General features: G+C 43.9%; 1 protein-coding gene across 1 annotated transcript in view; it reads right to left on the bottom strand.

Moving 5' to 3' along the window:
• Nucleotides 1-18,247, bottom strand: part of LOC103609863 (pericentrin-like) — a gene marked incomplete at its 3' end in the record, with an annotated part of 62,289 nt that overhangs the window by 11,947 nt on the left and 32,095 nt on the right. Inside the window, exons 11-17 of the mRNA XM_008594133.1 lie at nucleotides 13,740-13,969; nucleotides 13,171-13,287; nucleotides 13,044-13,064; nucleotides 11,831-12,034; nucleotides 10,163-10,282; nucleotides 9,686-9,838; nucleotides 21-938 (exon numbers count right to left, since the gene is read on the bottom strand). Of these exons, the coding sequence (XP_008592355.1) occupies nucleotides 21-938; nucleotides 9,686-9,838; nucleotides 10,163-10,282; nucleotides 11,831-12,034; nucleotides 13,044-13,064; nucleotides 13,171-13,287; nucleotides 13,740-13,969 (1,763 nt within the window). The remainder of the gene's footprint in view (nucleotides 1-20; nucleotides 939-9,685; nucleotides 9,839-10,162; nucleotides 10,283-11,830; nucleotides 12,035-13,043; nucleotides 13,065-13,170; nucleotides 13,288-13,739; nucleotides 13,970-18,247) is intronic.

The raw sequence follows: 18,247 nt of genomic DNA, 5'->3' as shown, positions 1-18,247 counted from the left end.
TGCACAGGAACAAGGCCTACCCGTGTGTCTTGGTCCAGGGCATGGGGGGCTGTGGTCAGCCACCTGCCACCGACACCCCACTCCGATTCATCCTCGCACACGGCCTCCGCAACCCTGGCGACCCACGCCTCAGTGATGCCCCCCACACAAGGCTGCAGGCAGGCCCTGAGTGCTGGTGTGTGGGCTGCGGCCTGCGGGGTCTGCTGTCTGTCCAGCTCCGTCTGGCACCTCAGGAAACGCTGGTTCAGCACCTGCAGCTGGTGGCTCAGGCGGGCACACTGAGCGCGCAGCCGCTGCAGCTCAGGAGGCTCATCTGGTGCAGCCAGGGGTTGCTGTTCCAGAGCGCAGCGGAAACGGGCCAAGGCCAACAGGATGGCCTCCAGCTCGGCAGAATGGGCCACATTCCACTTGTTCATAGCATTAATTTCTAAATCTCTCTCTGCAATCAAGGCTTCCTTTGCTTTTAGGGCAACTTCAAACTCCCGGATCTGGGAGGCCATATTCTTGACCTCGGCCTCCCTGAGGGCCGCACTGCGCCTCAGCTCAGCCAGCTGCCGCGCAGCAGCCACCTCTGCTTCCCGCAGGCGCTGCTGCACGGCCTCCAACGCCTGGCTGTGTCCCTGTGCTTGGTCGGCCAGCAGCTGGCTCAGGGCCTCCTTGGCCATGAGTGCAGCGTCAAGCTCGCCCTGCAGCGGCTGCCCGACTGGGCTCTCCACCTGCAAGCTGAGCAGCTCACTCTGGAGACTCTCAGCCTGGCTGTCACTGACTTCATGCACCACAGGCCCCATGATGGACAGCTCTCTCTGCAGCTTCTCAATGACTTCATGGAGCTGTTCAATTTCTTCTGCTTTATCCTTTTGTAATCGCTCTTGGTTCTCTTGCAAATTTTCAATAATGGCTTTCAGCTCCTCAATTTCAGAACTTCTGCTATACTCAACCTGAGGAGAAAGCACATTTCAGAGCCAAATTAAACGTACCCACTTCAGAATGTCCCTCTTTCAACATGCAGTTCAGCCTTGTAGAAGCGAGACTCAACAGCTCAATGTGGCATTCGATGTTTGCAGACCCCCAGTGCTACACTCCAGTGCTTCAGGTGCAACCACTGGTCAAGGTTGGCACCTCTGGCCGCTGCTCTGTCCCCTTCCCAAACACCTCCACACACTCGGCTGTCAACTTGCAAGGAAGCTCTGGCATAGTCACTTCCCAGGCAAGAACAGCCACACCATAATGCTTTCACCACCCTTTATGTTAACATTTAAAGGACTTTGATTTGAATTCCCTGAAAGAAGCATTTAGATTTAAGGTATCATTCTAACACCAGAATAAAAGTGAGAAAATTGGCCAGAGAATTTGCAAAAATGAAGAACTGAATGAGCCCGGGTACTGCCCACTCTGCCTGCGTTCATGCCTGCACAGGAACATGGGTATTTCCACTGTTGCTGCCTCAGCTACTACACCAGGCTTCAAAGGAGGATACATTTACCTGTGCCATTTAACCCAATCTTCAGCAATTTTGAGGCAAGAGGTATTATGATTCCTACTTTAAACATGGGAAAATTGCAACTTAGATATCAAGTATCTTTCCAAACCCACAAAAATAGTAAGCGGAAAATCAGGATTGAAATCTATGTCAATATGGCTCCCAACTCCATTCTCTTAAGGTATCACTGGTGGTGACCAAGTGGAAAAATTGTAACCAATTTATGTTCTAGCTAACAATTTTCAAACAATTTGTTATGGTCAGTGTCTGCTTCCAAAAAACTGAGTGTTTCAAAACAATTCTTGGTTTCACTAGAACTACTTCACAGTTACTTTAGGTGCAAATACAAATTGGGCCTGGAGTATAAACAAAAATAAGAAACCTGTTTAGTTTTTGGCTTTGGTTTGGACAATATCCGCTATATACTGTATACACATTTACTGTTTATGAATACATTATACATTTGACAAAAGATAATTGCTAAATGCAAAACTAAATCCTCCCATCTTCTTCCAGTTCTATTTTGCACACCCCTTACTGTGCACTGCACAGACCCATGTCTTTGTGCAGGCAAGTGAAGAGATTTTTAAAGATAATTCTTACTGTATGCAATTTTTGCTTTGTCACACTAAATGTACTAAATACACTGGAATAAAAGAGTACGTACTACAAAAGTCATAATCATAACACAAATATTACATTTAAAATATTGGAGCCAGCACACAAAGGTGGCTCCCAAACGTAAAACACTAAAATCTAAAATCAGTCCTTGGAGATACAGTGCAGTTGGAACACAGCAAGAAAGAGATAAAAACATGTTAAGGTGCCAAAAATTAGGTTGGGGAACTCAGAAAAAGGGTAGACGTGACAGCAGAGAGCACATACGCTAGGGTCTCCCTGAACATGGTGTGTGGTTTCTTCCTGTACAGGATGGTGCAGAGGGGCCTGACCTGAGTGCCACCTGTTCTCCAGGGAAAGGAAACCCAGATGGGCCTACTCTGCCCAGCGTGGTGTATTATCAAAGGAATGTCCCTTAGCACCAGCAGGGGACTCAGAGGAGCAAGGAGCAGGGCTGGGAAAGGGAGGCTTGAGATCAAAGCTGGGGCTCCAAGTTTGGTGAGGACAAATGCTCCTCAAATGATTTCATGAAATCTGGAGGGTGATGCCCCACCCGCCTGTTGGCCCAGGAGGTCATGAGGGGAACTCAAGATGTGGCAAAGGACACCACAGGAGGGAATTTCCATTTCTGAGGCTCTGCCCTCAGGCAGTGCAGCTTGAGGAGGCTCAGGAGAAGGAATCAGGTCAAGCTATGGAGAGCAAGGAGGTGTTCCCAAGAGACAGAGAAGAAGGGAAAGAAGAGCCCCAGATTCCGTGTGTTATTTCTACCCACGTCTCAGGCCAACTCCATCACACAGGTGGGGATATCGACAGCTACCCCTGCAGGCAAGACAGAGTGGGTCCTCTGAGTCTAACCAAGCTGACTAATGCTAAAATAAAAATCTCAACACACTTCAGAAGCCAGAGCTCCCACAACATAACTTGCAGAATGTCAAGGATGCAAATAAAAATTACTCACCACCACCACCAAATATCAAGAACATGCAGCCAATTCTGAAAAAACAACCAATGGCACCAACCCTGAGAGGACAAAAGATGCTTAAACAAGCAAACAAGAATGTTAATGCAGATGCAAACAATTGTGTTCAAGGACCTAAAGAAAAGTATGCTCACAATAAACAAAAAGAAGAAAGGAAATACTGACAGAAGAACAGACACTATAAAAAGAAACAAAAATTTTATGACTAAAAATTACAGTATCCAAAATTTAAAAATATACTCATACTGGATGTGACAAAGAGTCCACAAACTTAAAGCATCATGGAGATTATCCCATCAGGAGAGGAGAAAGGAAAAGAATTACAAAAAATGCACATGGCCTCAAATATCCACGGGAAGATAGGAGAGGCAGGGCATATTTGCAACTGGAGCTCCACAAGAGAGAGGCAGATATCTCAATAAATGATGGCCAAAAATATCCCAATATAAAACATTAATTTGAATAGCCCTACAACTAGTAGGGAAATTGAATCTGAAATTTTTTAAAACCCCAACGAAGAACTCATCAGGCCCATATGGTTTCACTAAACAACTCTACTCAGCATTCAAAGGGTAAATAATAAATAACACTGACTCTACATAGTCTTCCAGAAAACAGAAGACGAAAAAAAGATTCATTAAATGAAGCCATTATCACCCTGACACCAAAAACAGACAAAGACATCACAAGAAAACTACAGACCAATAATATCCCTGATGAATATAGATGTGTAACTTAACAAAACATTAGTAAATAGAATTCAGCAATATATAAAAAGAATTATGTTCAGAATCTTCAAAGAGTTTATGATTCATATTATCTTTCAATCCCATTTTCCATGAACTTTTTGAAGTACCTCCCTTATTCCAGGGATGCAAGGCTGGTTCAATATTTGAAAATCCACCGTATTAACAGGCTAAAGAAGAAAAATCACATGATCACATCGATTGATGCAGAAAAAAGATTTGACGAAATTCAATACCATTTTTGTTTAAAAAAAAAAAAAACTCTCAGAAAACAAAGAATAGAGAAGAACTTCCTCAAGTTGATAAAGAATACCTAAAAAGAGCCTAAAGGTAACATCACATTTAATGGTGAAAGACTGAATGTTTTCCCATAAGATCTGAAACAAGGCAAAAATGTCCACTTCAGCACTGTTATTCAACATAGCACTGGAAGTCCTAGCTAGCTTGATAAGGCAAAAGGATACAAAAAAAAAGCATACAGGTTGGAAAGTTACATATTGAACTATCCCTATTTGCAGATGACATGACAGTCTACACAGAAAATTCCAAAAAAACAACACAAAAAGTCTTTACGGTTAACAGTGAGTTTAGCAAGGTCACAGCATACAGGTTGATATATAAAAATCAACTGTAATTCCATATACTAGCAATAAATAATTAGAATTCAAAATTAACTGGCCAGCTTCCAAAGAAAAAGTAAAATTAAATATATCATTTATGATAATAGTACCATAACAAAATAGAATATGTAGTATGAACCTAACCCTAACAAAATATATGCAAAACATGTAAGTTGAAAACTATACAACACCAAGGAAATAAATAAATAAATAAATAAATGGAAAGTCATATCATGTTTGTGGACTGGAAGACTCAATATTGTTAAGATGTTAATTTTCTCCAAATCAATCTATAGATTCAATGCAATTCCAATCAAAATATCAGCAAGAGTTTTTGTAGATATCAGCATTTTAATTCAAATATGTACATGAAAAGTCAAAGAAACTAGAATATCCAAAACCACTTTGTAAAAACAGAAAAAGTGGGAAGATTCACATCTGATTTGAAGACTTCTTATAAAGTTACAGTAACAGTGCGATATTAGCAGAGAGAAAGAGAGAAACTAGATTAATAAAACTAAATAGAGAGTTCAGAAATGGATCTAAACAAACATGGCTAATTGGTTTTTGAGAGGTGCAAAGGCAATTCAATGGAAAAAAAGAGTTTTTCAACTAATAGTGCTGGAACAACAGGACATACACATGCCAACAATCAACTGAAAGTGCATCAGAGACCTATATGTAGTGAAACCATGGAATGTCTAAAAGAAGACAGGAGAATACTTTGGGTTATGCAAAGCGCTCTTAGATACAACTCCAAAAGTGTAATCCAGTAAACAAATTACTGAAGTGGACTTTGTTGAAAATAAAAAGCCTTGCTCTGTGAAACATATTAAGAATGTGAAGAGACAATCCATGGAGTGAGAGAAAGTACCTACAAGTCGTGTATCAAAAAAACAACTTGTGCTCAGAACAAAGAATTCCCAAAACTCAACAGTAAGAAAACAAACAACCCAATTTTCTAAAAAAATAGCAAAATATTTGAACAAACATTTCACCTCAATATGAGTGCAAATATGCACAGAAAAAGATACTCAAGATCAGCAGTCATTAAGGAAATGCAGATCAAAACTACTAGGATATACCAACACACATCTACCAGAATGGCTAAAGTTAAAAGACTGACTACAGCAAATACTGATGAGGATGTGGCTAGGCCTGAGGCTCTCACATACTGCCAGCGGAATGTAAAATGGTAGGGCAACTACAGAAACCAGTCTGGAGGTTTTCCTTAAGGTTAAATATATACTTACATATGAATCGGCCATTCCACTCCTTGGTATTCAACCTAAAGAAATGAAAACTTATTTCCTCACAAAAACCTGTACATGAATGTTTACAGCAGCTCAATTCATAATTGCCAAAAGCAACAAACAACCCGATGTCCCTCAGAGGGTGAACAGATAAACAAAGTGTGGTACGTCCATACAAGACCATTCAGCACTGACACACTCCACAGCGTGACTTCCAAATGCATTACGCTGAGTGAGTGACTTGATGTGGAATTCTGGAAAGGGCTAAAGAACAGATCAGTGAGGTTGCCAGGGCTGGGGGGTGACCACAAAGGGGCAGGCAGCACAGGGAAATTTCTGGAAGGATGGCATTGTGGTGGTGATTACAGGACTAAATGCATTTTTCAAAACTCATAAAACTCACCAAAAAGTGAATTTTACTGTGTGTAAATTTTAGAAAATAAAAACCGAAAAATCTAAAAATAAATGGTTATATCTCCTTGGACCTGGAGGGAAGCACTAGCAGACCACGGCATACCCTGCCAAGGTGAGCCCAGGAGACCCGCGTGGCACAGGAAGCCCCTCCACCCCCTGGACCCAGAGGGAAGTGCCAGTTCCCGCAGCATGCCCCACTAAGGTGAGCTGAGGCCTGCGTAGTGCTGGGGGCTCATTCTATGGTCACAAATTCTGGATCAAGACCCAAGGTGGGGTAATATAGCCACTATCACACCTACTGTCAAGCAAGGACAATTCACCACCACAGTAGTAGCCAGGGCCACTCTACAGGTAACCTACTGATCACTCAATTACACTGATATAAGAGTCACCAGTAAAGCCTGCAAATAAAGGAAGAAATCTTTATCCTCATAGCCAACCTCAGTATAAGAGAAGAAGCAAACCCTCTACCAAATGACCAAACATCAACAAAAAAATACTAGACACTGCAATAAGGAAGAAATGGAAATAAAATGGGCCGGCCTGTGGCTCACTCGGTAGAGTGCGGTGCTGATAACACCAAGGCCACGGGTTCGGATCCCATATAGGGATGGCCGGTTCGCTCACTGGCTGAGCGTGGTGCTGACAACACCAAGTCGAGGGTTAAGATCCCCTTACCGGTCATCTTTAAAAAAAAAAAAAAAGAAATGGAAATAAAAGACAAAGATTAGAAAGAAACAAAACTTTCTTTTTTTGGAGATGGTATAATCTTATACACAGAAAGCCCTAAAGAATCTACAAACTCTCCTAATATACAGTTGACCCCTGAACAATTTCAGGGTTAGGGGCCTCTATCCCCCACCCAGTCAAAAATCCACATATAACTTTTGACTATCCCAAAATTTCACTACTTAATTACTACTCAAGTACATCGCACGTTTCCAGGGTCTGCACTGAAAGCAGACACCGGAAGTGTGGAAGCAGCTCTGCATCATTACTTAAGTAGTAGTTTAGTTAACTAGTTACTTAACTATTTGGTCATGTCATGAATAACCCCAGATTTTCCAATGTATTTACTGAAAATCTGTAGGTAAGTGGGCCTCCACAGTGCAAACCCATGTTGTTCAGGATTTGCTATAAATAACTTTAGCAAGGTAATGGGGTATATGGTTAATATGAAAAAATTATTTATACACGCATGTGTGTGCATATACTCATGACAAACAACTAGATGAAAAAAATTTTAACAGTAACGCAAAAAACTCTAAAATGACTTAGGAATTATCTTAACAAAAGATGTGTAAGACCTCCTTATTCAAAACTATAGAATAAGGGAAAAGTAAATGATAAAGTTAAAGAAACATCACTAATCCCAGTGTTAGAATAAGCAATACAGGAAGGGATGCTACATGCTGAGAATAAGATGTTGGAAAGACAAGGAGCTGCTGGAGAAGGAAGTATGGAAGCAAGCAGTCACAATCACCACTACATCAGTGGAGACAAGAGCATAATCTTTGCAACACACCCGAAAGATCCTCGACTCCAGAAGATGAGAATCTTCACTGACATAAAAATAAGGGTAGAAAACATCAACTATGGTTTCCTTCAAAGAATTAGAAACCTAACAAGGGTCAGCCCTTTAAATGAAATTTTAGTTTTATTTATTATGTAAAGCAAAAATAAGTACACAACATCCACACCTTTATGAAAAACTAGAATTGGAGAAAATAAAGGATGTGCAGATTTGCACATATCTAGAAAAGGAAAATATTTGGGATTTTCATTATGAAGCTTTCTATTCTTAACAGAACTAAAATATTGTCCTTTTCATGGAAAATAATTTTAATGTTTTTCATTATATAAAATTACATTCACATGGCAAATTCTAAAGCAGTAAGGACAAATAATAGACAGGATCTTTTTTTAAAAAAATGATTATAATTAAAAATTAATTTAAAGGCATTTCTCAAAGTATTAATAAAAAAGGATATTAAAAAATGTTACCAAATATGCATGATACTAACAGATACAACACAGGTCATTAATATCTCAAAGTCTCTGCCACTTGGAAATCTAGAGAAGTATAAAACTACAGACAAAACTTCTACTTTCTACCCTATGGCCCCCCACTATACTTACATCCTCCTCCAAAATTAACGAAAAAAAGTATTATAAACATTACACAAGGAAACAGAGGACTGTCACCCTAGAAAGCCAGAGGCCCGTCAATCACACCTACAAACCACCAAGAACTTAACACAGGAGACACGGCCATGGCTGGAGGAAGAGACACATCATGCACGCGCGTGTGTGGGTGTTGCCTGGAGCTACTCACTCACAGACATTATCTCCTTTTCTTTGTTGTGCAGAAATGCCTGTGGAAGTAGTAATAACCACCGCCATAATAATAATAATGATAAAGCCAACAGAGTATTACTATGTGAAATATTCCCGACTTTGTAGATATGAAATGTCTTAATTAAATAAGCCTGCAGTTTTAAATTTGAAAATTGAAAATTCAATTAGAAAATGTTTTTCTATTAAAGTCCTTTCTGCTTAAAATGACATATTAGTTTGGCTTTCAAAATCCAATTATTGGGGCCAAGCCCGTGGCGCACTCGGGAGAGTGCGGCGCTGGGAGCGCGTTGGCGCTCCCGACGCGGGCTTGGATCCTATATAGGGATGACCAGTGCGTTCACAGCGCTCACTGGCTGAGCGGGGTGTGGCCGGTCTCAAAAAGGACAAAAAAAAAAAAATCCAATTATTGTATTTCTCCAGGAAATTGTTTCAAAGCAATCACCAAAGTAGAACTACGCTCTTGCCTGGTTCTCATCTACTGACTAAGGGAGAATTTACACTGAAAGGACAGCTTGTTACTAGGACCAGCCTGAAACTTCCTTTTGACTCCACATACTTTCAAATCATACAGATGCAACCTTTGTAAGAATTAGACGTAAACGACACAGCCCCTCAGATTTCCTCAGTACTATTATATTAGTTCACTCAGGGTTGGACCACAGATGGGGACTCTAAACATGTTTCAAGGCCATCATGTAAAGTTATGTTTTCTTTGCAACTTTGAATATCATCTCAACTACATAGAGGTTGTTTTTCTCTCTGCTTCAAAAGCACAGTTACATTAAAATAACAGAGACTTAGAAACAGGTTTTTCCCCACCATGCAGTGGGTCACCCCTTCTAGAAGAGCACAGCCCCTAAGGGCCTAAAGCCACTCACATCTTCCCAGCATGATTTATCTCCTCCTGCCATTTCTGTCATTAGGGAAGCCCTCTCCTGGAACTTCACTCCAACAAAGACCTGACTATCAGGGCTGCAAACAGGAAGGAGAGTTGGGGACAGAGGTCTCTGGTTGCCCACTCCTGGTCACTGGAACACTGCCCCTGCATCCCAGCCCTAGTGCAGAAGTCAGGCACTCCTAGAGCTTCAGAGAGAAATCTCCCACATGGCTGGGAGGCCAGAGACTCATCTCCCACAACCGAGGATCTTTGTGGTTGACCCCAGCATTTACATGATCAGAATAAACTTCGGATTCAAGGTGGATGGTCTTTAGTTTACCTTCAGGTTGGCATTCTCTTCTTCAAGTTCTCTGATGCTGATGGCAGCATGGCTGTTCTGCACATCTAATTTTAAGCTCAGATGTAGTATTTCTTCATTTTTACTCACTAAGTCACCTTTAATCTTTTCTAGCTGTTCTTTTAAGTCCAAAACCTTTCATTAAAACAAAAAACAGGAAGGATTAAAAATTACCTAATACTCCAACTGATTTAATAAAACTGCTATTTAATTTTTGAAAGATTAAAAAGTACATGCCCAAAACAGTTATTACTGTCCTATACCCTCGTAAAAGTGATAAAACTACAAAGGACATGCAATCATCACTGACACACCAGCTGCACCATTGGAACATCTGGCCTCCTACACAGAACTCACTGAAGGTTAGCAGCAGACACTCTAAGCTGGAGCCAGGCAGTCCCAATAGCCCTGCTCCCCATGCACCACGCCCTCGCACCCCAGAAGTGCCCTCTGAGCCACCTCAGCTTGGATTTCTGGACCCTCAGGAGGAACAGAGCATTTGCCTTCATCTGGTTCAGACGTCAACGTGGATGCCAGAAGCAAGTCACTCATCTGCTGCTCCTTCAATACCTCTTTATCCTATTCATGAAAAAAAAGTTATTTTAGGCAAATATTTAAGGAATCAGGAACTTCAACTTCTGTCTGTTAACATATAAATCATCCTCAGCTCTTCCTGAAGCACAGTGGGTACACCTGCATACACCTGCACTCAGTGACTCGCCAGAAACACACAGAGGACAGAACCCAGCCACACTCCCAGCAGAGACCACCTGGTGAAGGATGTGGCTCCAAAGAGAGAGCCACAGACGGTGCCCATGATTCCACAGCAAGAAATTTATCTTCAGTAATCATTCAACAAGATAAAAATATTTCAGTAGATTGTTACCAATTTTTAAAAAATTGGAAAGAACTTGCTAAAAAACAGGGCAACGGCTAAAAGCACATCCATACAATGGACGCTAACAGCCCATGAAAAAGTTCACAGAGAACATTTAACAGAGAAAACGCTCACAAAACAGTCAGTGGGAAGAAACAGGCAAACCAATCCATATATGTGGTCCAATTCTGTGGAGGAAAAAAGGCATTTTCTATACCCCTGGCACCTAATAAACTCAGTGAATGTTTCCTGAGCAAATGAAGGAAGGAAGGAATAAATGAAAGGATGAACCAGCACCAACAAGGGAGCCGTCATCAAAGCACAGGAAGTGGCTGGACCAGGGCCACAGTGCCCCTGGCTCAGGTTAAATCAGGAGATGCTGGGGTGCCCCTCCCAGAACAGTGAAACAGAAACACATCCCACCCTCAAGAAGAGCCTTGACTTCACTTAATAGTTCTCATCAGCATTTATGAGAACAGACACGTGAGAAAACTCTCCTACCATCCTCCAAGCAGGATTTGTGCTGGAGCACCCAACTACTGATTCTGAAATAAAATTTCTCGTTAAGGCTCACTTTTCAAGTATCTTTTTAACCTCCAGTGACATAAAGTAAAAGCCAGAGGTTCAATTACTTTTAGCTGAATGCTCAGAAAGGAGGCACAAATGCTTCCTGGAAATGCAGGAACACAGCCACCCCAGCCAACGAGGGACGGCCTGGGCGGGCCCAGTTTCCCCAACTCACCTCTAACCCCGGATACACATGAGCTCATGCGAGACATCACATGCATAACTCCAAGCCACAATATAAAAACTATCGCTAGAGATACTTTCATTGGGGAGCTGACATAAATTCTTAAACTCAAAAATTAAAATAATTATAACTAGCTCTAAACAAAGTATTTAGTAAGTTTTTTAAAAACCTACAACTTAAATATTTACTTTATGAAATTACTAAGGATAAGTTTAGAGTACCGGAGAAATAAAGAAGTCATATAAAAATGGTATAAAATGCTACTGTAGTAAATAAAAGCAAGCATCTCCAGAGAGGTCAAAGTAAACTCGCTATTCCATCGCCAGTGATGCCTGCATTCGACTCCAAGGCCTGGTGTGTTTCTGGTGCAACTCAGTGGACATGAGTGAAGAAGACCCACCGCCCTATGCCCAGCAGCCCAAGTGAACCCAGAGGACAGAAACACTGCCAGTGCCGAGACTCCTCCACACTCCTGCAACTATGCAGATAGACAGTTTACTTGTAATTCTTTCACAATTTTTTTCTGTTTTTCCAATTCTTCCTGGAGCTGGACCACTTTTCTTCTGGTGTTGACGTTTGTCTCCTCAAGATGTTTAATTTCTTCTTCTTGGATTAACAGTTGTCTATCTGCCAACTCTTTCTTTATAACCAATTCATTAAATCCATCTGACTTTTCTCTCAACTTTTCTTGTAACGATTCAACCTAGAACAACAAGAAAGCACAACACAGTGCAACTGAGCACAAGCAGGCAGTGCTCCATGCTCTTCTCTAGACCCAGGCTGCACAATGACACCTAATGACAGAGTGGGATAAAGGTGCACTAAGGACATTCTCTGTTAATAAAAAGGCACAAAAAAAATAATATGATGAAAACTTTGTTAGTAAAATAAGATTAGTTCTGGGCCGGCCCGGTGGCACACTGGAGAGTGCACTGCTTGGGAGCGTGGCGGCGCTCCCTCCGAGGGTTCAGATCCCATGTGGAGACTGGTTCCCGCTCACTGGCTGAGCTCAGTGCGGTTGCAACACCGAGGGTTGCGATCCCGTTGCCGGTCCCCGGTACAGGCGTGACACTGAGGGTTGCGATCCCGTTACCGGTCAGTAAAAAAAGACAAAAAGGAAAAAATAATAATAATAATAATATTAGTTCTGATAGAAAGGACAGAACACTACTCAGCAATGAAAAAGAATGAACGATGCATAGGCAACCACCTGGATGAATCTCCAGAAAATTAGGCTGAGTGAAAAAAGTCAATTCCAAAAGGTAACATACGCATGATTCCATTTATGTAGTATTATAGAAGTAACAGATTGTGGAAAGAGACTACAGATTCCTGGGAGTCGGGGGCTGGGGAGAGGATGAGGCTAGGAGGGCAGTGTGAGGGGCCCTATGGGGAGGGATGCTCTGTGGCTCCGCTGCGTCCTATTGACCAGTTGTGATGTGGTACCCTGGGGCTGTAAGATGTGACCTTGGGGGATGAGGCATAGAGCTGCTTCTGACAACCGCATGTGAATCCACCATTATCTCAAAATAAATTTAATTTAAATAAAGAATAAGCAAATCAACTACAGCTACCTCAGACAAGAGGAAGCCCCAAGCAAAAGGAGGACGTCCACGCTGCCCCTCCCTGTCTGGGCATGCAGAGTGAGGGCAAGCCATGGCTACCAGTCACGCAGAAGGGACAAAGCACAGGCAAGCACTGCCCACCCTTACCTCTGCATCCAGCTGTGAGCACTGTTGGTTCCAGGTACATGGATGGCAGAAAGTCAAAATGAGACAGAGCTTAAAAACACTGTAGAGAATTGCTCCCGAAGGCAGGGCACATGGCAGGCTCACTCACCTGGCTGTCGCAGGGGCCCCAGGGCTGTGGCTTGGCCGCCTGGCGGAGCTGCCCCTCCAGCCTCCGAATCTCCTGCTGGAACTCCTCACGTTCATGCTCCCGCTCAGCAGCCTGTTCCTGGGACGAGAGGCAGCATGTTGGGACCACCCTGCAGGGAGCGTGTAACAGGCAGGGCCTGGCCTCACGTGACCTCCACAGCCACTGCACACATGTGTCCACCCGCCCAGTAATGTGAACTCTAAATGCCCCCCTCCTCACAGCTGTTTTTGTGAAGAGGAGTTAAGAAGAATGGCCCTTTGGATGTAACATGGTGGAGACTTAGACCGCAGGAAGAACCGCAGGCCAAGAGGATGGCGAGGATGCCCCTGGATCACACGCCACAAAATGCTGACAATGTGAAAGTGCCCACTGAGACCACAGGAACACAGGAATCTATCTGTACAGTGGAGGGCTAGACAACGATCTTCAATGTCATATTACAGAAGCTTATTTAATGACCCGGAATGAAGTTCATGCTATAGTGATGACTTTTAGTGATGCAAATAAAAATTCTAATTCAGAATTCTTACATCCATGAACTGCCGCTGGCTGCGCAAATGCTTGTCGAGAGAGACCATCTGCTGTCTGAGGGTGGAGATTTCCTTGGCACGCGCGGCACACCCCTGATGCTGAGAGAGCTGTTCTTCCAACTCAGACTCCAGAACCTTCATCTGAGAGAGCATAGCTGAGCGGTCCTTCTCAGATTGCTTCCGGGCCTCTGACTGCTCTTCGATTAGAGAGTCCACTTCCTTCCTTAGAGCTAATAATGCAAAAAAGACGGCTGTTGGGGAAAGACTGCAACTCAGAGCATGGTGCTAATGTTGGGCAGAGAGCACAACACATGCATTTTCTTGTAGTGAAGACATATAAAGCAGACACCAAACCACGACGGACTGCTGTAGGAGCCCCAGAATGGCTGGGAAAGAGCATACACTGCACCTGGCCTCCCTGACAGGCGGGGTTAGAGCACAGGGGTTCTGTGAAGCTTCCAAACCTCACTCCCACGAAGACAGGCACAGTTCATCCCCTTTCTGAAACCTTTTGCTCTCTCAGAGATGTGACATGGTGAGGTCAGCGCTGCCATGTGGGATACACAATACACCCCAAGAGCCCACAGGAGCTTCTCTCCAGCAGATCCCGAGCACACAGCCTCACATATCCAGAGTTTAGTCAGTCACCGAAAATAAAGCCAATTTTTTTTTGAATAAAAAACAAAAAGCACAACAAAAAAAATCTTTTAAATGAAAATTAGCTAAGAAAAAAATTTTAAAGCCTGAGAAGAATACATCTTGGTAGTCCCAAATGACATATCAGGTAATTTCCTAGGAATTATGTTTTCACATATATTCTCCAATATGGAAAAATAAAAGTAACACAAAACTTCCACCCATGTGAGCGCAATCTCACAGGTGGCACTCCAGGCAGACGTGGTCACAGTACTCAATGCCCAGGGCTGTGGTCTACCTTAGAGGAAAAGCATACAAGCAATTAGTGCAATAGATTGAATTATGTCCCCCCAAACTCACTGAATCTTGAACTGTGTCCACCATGTTTTACGTATTAGAAACTTAGCCCCTAATGTGACTGTTAAGAGGATGGGAAATCCTATTATGGTAATTGAAAGGTGGAGCCTTGAAGAGGTGATAGGATTGTAGGACCATGCAGTAGTGAATGGATTAAAAATGGTGGTCAGGGGTGTGGTTCTGAGGGCTTTAAAAGAAGGGGAGTGTCTGTCTTTCTCTCTCTCTTGCTCTCTCTGCTTCCACCATCTTGCAATGTGAGACCCCTGGGTCACTGTCGCCACCACCAGATGGACTTTGGACCTCCCAGCCTCAGAAACTGTAAGCAATAAATTTCATTTTCTTTATAAATCACCCAGTTCCTTGTACTTTGTTATAAGTAACATAAACGGACTAATACAATTAGTAACCTAAAAGCCCATTTATTTATTTATTTATTTATTTATTTGTCTTTTTTCCGTGTCCGGCAACGGATCGCAACCCTCAGTGTTGCCCCCGTACCGGACCGGGGACCGGCAACGGGATTGCAAACCTCGGTGTTGCTCCCGCGCCTCGCTCAGCCAGTGAGCGGGAACCGGTCTGTATGTGGGATCCGAACCCTCGGGCGGGAGCGCCGCCGCGCTTCCCAAGCGGCGCACTATCCAGTGCGCCACCAGGCCAGCCCCTAAAAGTCCATTTAAAGTTAACTAGTGGCCATGGTTTGAATGTCTGTCCCCTCCAAAACTATGTTGAGACTTAATTGTCAATGTAATGGTACTGAAGGAGGGGCCTTTAAGAGGTGATGAAGCCAGGAGGGCTCCACTCTCGCAGGTGGTTTTAGTGCCTTCCTACCAGGGCCTTCGGGAGTGGTTCCCCTCTCAGCCCTTCTGCCTCCTGCCACGTGAGGTCACAGCTTTCCTCCCCTCCAGAGCAGGCAGCGTGCAAAGGTGCCTAACCAGACACCAAACCTGCCGGCACCTGACCGGAGACCTCCCAGCCTTCAGAGCTGTGAGCCCATAAATTTCTGTCCACTATAAATTACCCAGTTTCAGGTATTCTGTTACAGCCATACAGAATGGACTGAGGCACTGGGTAATTAGGCCCCACCTAAGTTCTAACTACAGATTAAAAAGCACCTTGAAAAAAGGGGCTTGCTGCTGAGAATCCTGAAGTGGTTAAATTATTCAACACTGAAATATTAAAATTATACGATTCTATTTACGTTTCATTTAACTATTTCAAATTAATTATTTTGGTTTACAAAAATCTGTCAGTCTTTTATGACAAACTATCATTATCACTAATGTAATATTCTCAATAAATTTTCATGCCAGCAACTCAGCAATTACACAATCTAGCCATGAACATGCAGTCACAGCAATGTCATACGCAACCTCTAAGATGTGGAAGGAGGCCCGTGCATCACCCTGGTCGTGGAGACAGACCAGGCTCCTACTTAGTCCAGAAACCACCACCTTCAGGGCCACATGCACTGGGGCTGTGTGTCACAGGGAAGGCCCCTGTTCACAGCACACTAGGCCTCCGTGAAGCATGGACCTACGTCCAAGGTGGCTGTGCAGGTAAAGCCCCTGCTGAGGAGCTTACCAGGAAGTCAGAGCAGACTCAGGAGCTCGCATGAGGCCAGCCCCTCCCCTGGAAACCTTCCAGGAGGCCTAGAGTAGCAACCCAGCCCAAGAACAACTACAACTATCATAAGACATCAATTCCTGCAAAACAGCACTAACTGCAGCTCAGTAACTGTAGCAAATATCATTAGGGAAATGCTTGCACTTTACTGAAGTGTTAACATGGGACAACTTTCGCCAACTTTTATGAACGGATATTAAAGATTATAGCATTATTTTACTTAGCAGTTTGCCACAAAAGCTCTGAAGTACTTTTCCTCTTTAATAAATAATTTGCAAAATCTGATGCAAACATACAGCACATCACACACAGAATTCAGTCCTTTGTTTTTACAAACCCAAATCCTTCTGTGCCACATCGACTGGAGTGCCTACAACCAAACGTGCAGCATTTACTGAGAGGAAAACAAAAGAGCGTGTGACCTAGAGCATGAATGTCAGGGACAGGTGAGGGAGGTGTCAGCAGCAGGGGGTGTCCACTTTTAAAGGAGACAAAGAAAACAAACAGGACAGGTGGTACCTCCCCCAAGGGTGGCCACAAAAAAACACCACACAGATAAACAGGCACCACACAAGGCAGAGGTGAGGTGGTGTGAGTCCCCCACAAGGTGCCAAGACCCCCAAGACACCTGCGAAGTTGGTCAATGTTCACAAGGACCCAAAGGAGAACTGGGACCAAGCAGCAGCCCCCAGGACCACACCTGGAAGCCTCAGTCTGCAAGTGCACACACGCGCTTTCCCTAAGCGGAAGGAAGACCAGACTGAGAAATTAAGGCACAGTTAACAGCGTCTAAGTTAGAGCAAGGACCAAGAGGACCCCAGAGAAACGACTGGCCCGAGTCTGGGAAACGGACCTATGGAATCTGTTCCTGCCATGTCGGGTACCTGCTGCTACTGCAGGGCCCACCACAAACCTCGGTGTCTGTCCTGGGACCTGCGGGCCCAGCCCTGCCAGGGGCTACCAGCCTGTGGACATCCAGAGCCCACCCCCACCTGCCACAGTGCTCCCTGGTGGGCCAGACCTCGCCACAGGGGGTAAACCAAAGACAAAAAAGAGGCAGGACAGCCACAGCCTCGGAGAGACACACAAGAAGTGCCAGGCCCCACATGGCAGAACTCTGGGCACAACAGGGCCCAATACAGGTCATGACCAGGGGCCACAGGCTCCAAGCCTTACCAGGCTGCTCAACAGCACAGGAAGTCCCACACCTCTTTATTTGCCACCTGTCCCGACTCTGAAGTCCCAGCAGCCAGGAAGAGGTGAACTGACTGGAGTCCAAGTGCTCACAGCAACAAACACAGGGTCTCCATCAACAGCGGAGGCCCAGCTGCCTGGCTGGGACAATGACACTTGAAAGAGGCAGCAAAGTGCTGTCCCCGGGGAAGGACCAATCCACGGGAAGTGTTCCAGAAAGACAGAAAAGGGTGAGCAGAGAGAAGTGTCTGCAGAAATTATGACCAACAAATACCAGTTTAACAAAAAATGCCAGAGCTAGGGCTGGCCCATGGCTCACTTGAGAGAGTGTGGTACTGACAACACAAAGTCAAGGGGTAAGATCCCCTTACTTGTCATCTTTAAAAAAAAAAAAAGCCATACCTTATATTGAATAGGCTGGGTGTGGAGAACCCACACTGGACATGTGGCATACAGAACATTAGAGAAAAGTTTCTAAAAACCCTGCAAAGAAACAATAAGGCTGCATAAAAATATGACAGCTTATAGCTGCAAAGCATTTAAGGAAAAGCAGCAGGATTTGGAGCTGCACATATCCAGCTGCAACCTCAACTAATATGAGAGTGAACTAAAGAAACTTCCAGGCACAGAAGGCCCAAGGGAGGTTTCCCGCACACAGTCCCTCTTTGGAAGCACAGTCTGGAGGAGGCCAGAAGGGT

The sequence above is a fragment of the Galeopterus variegatus genome, unplaced genomic scaffold (assembly GCF_000696425.1).
Source record: "Galeopterus variegatus unplaced genomic scaffold, G_variegatus-3.0.2 Scaffold10211, whole genome shotgun sequence".
NCBI classification, from domain to species: Eukaryota; Metazoa; Chordata; class Mammalia; order Dermoptera; family Cynocephalidae; genus Galeopterus; species Galeopterus variegatus.
This window is presented reverse-complemented; position numbering and strand designations above follow the sequence as displayed.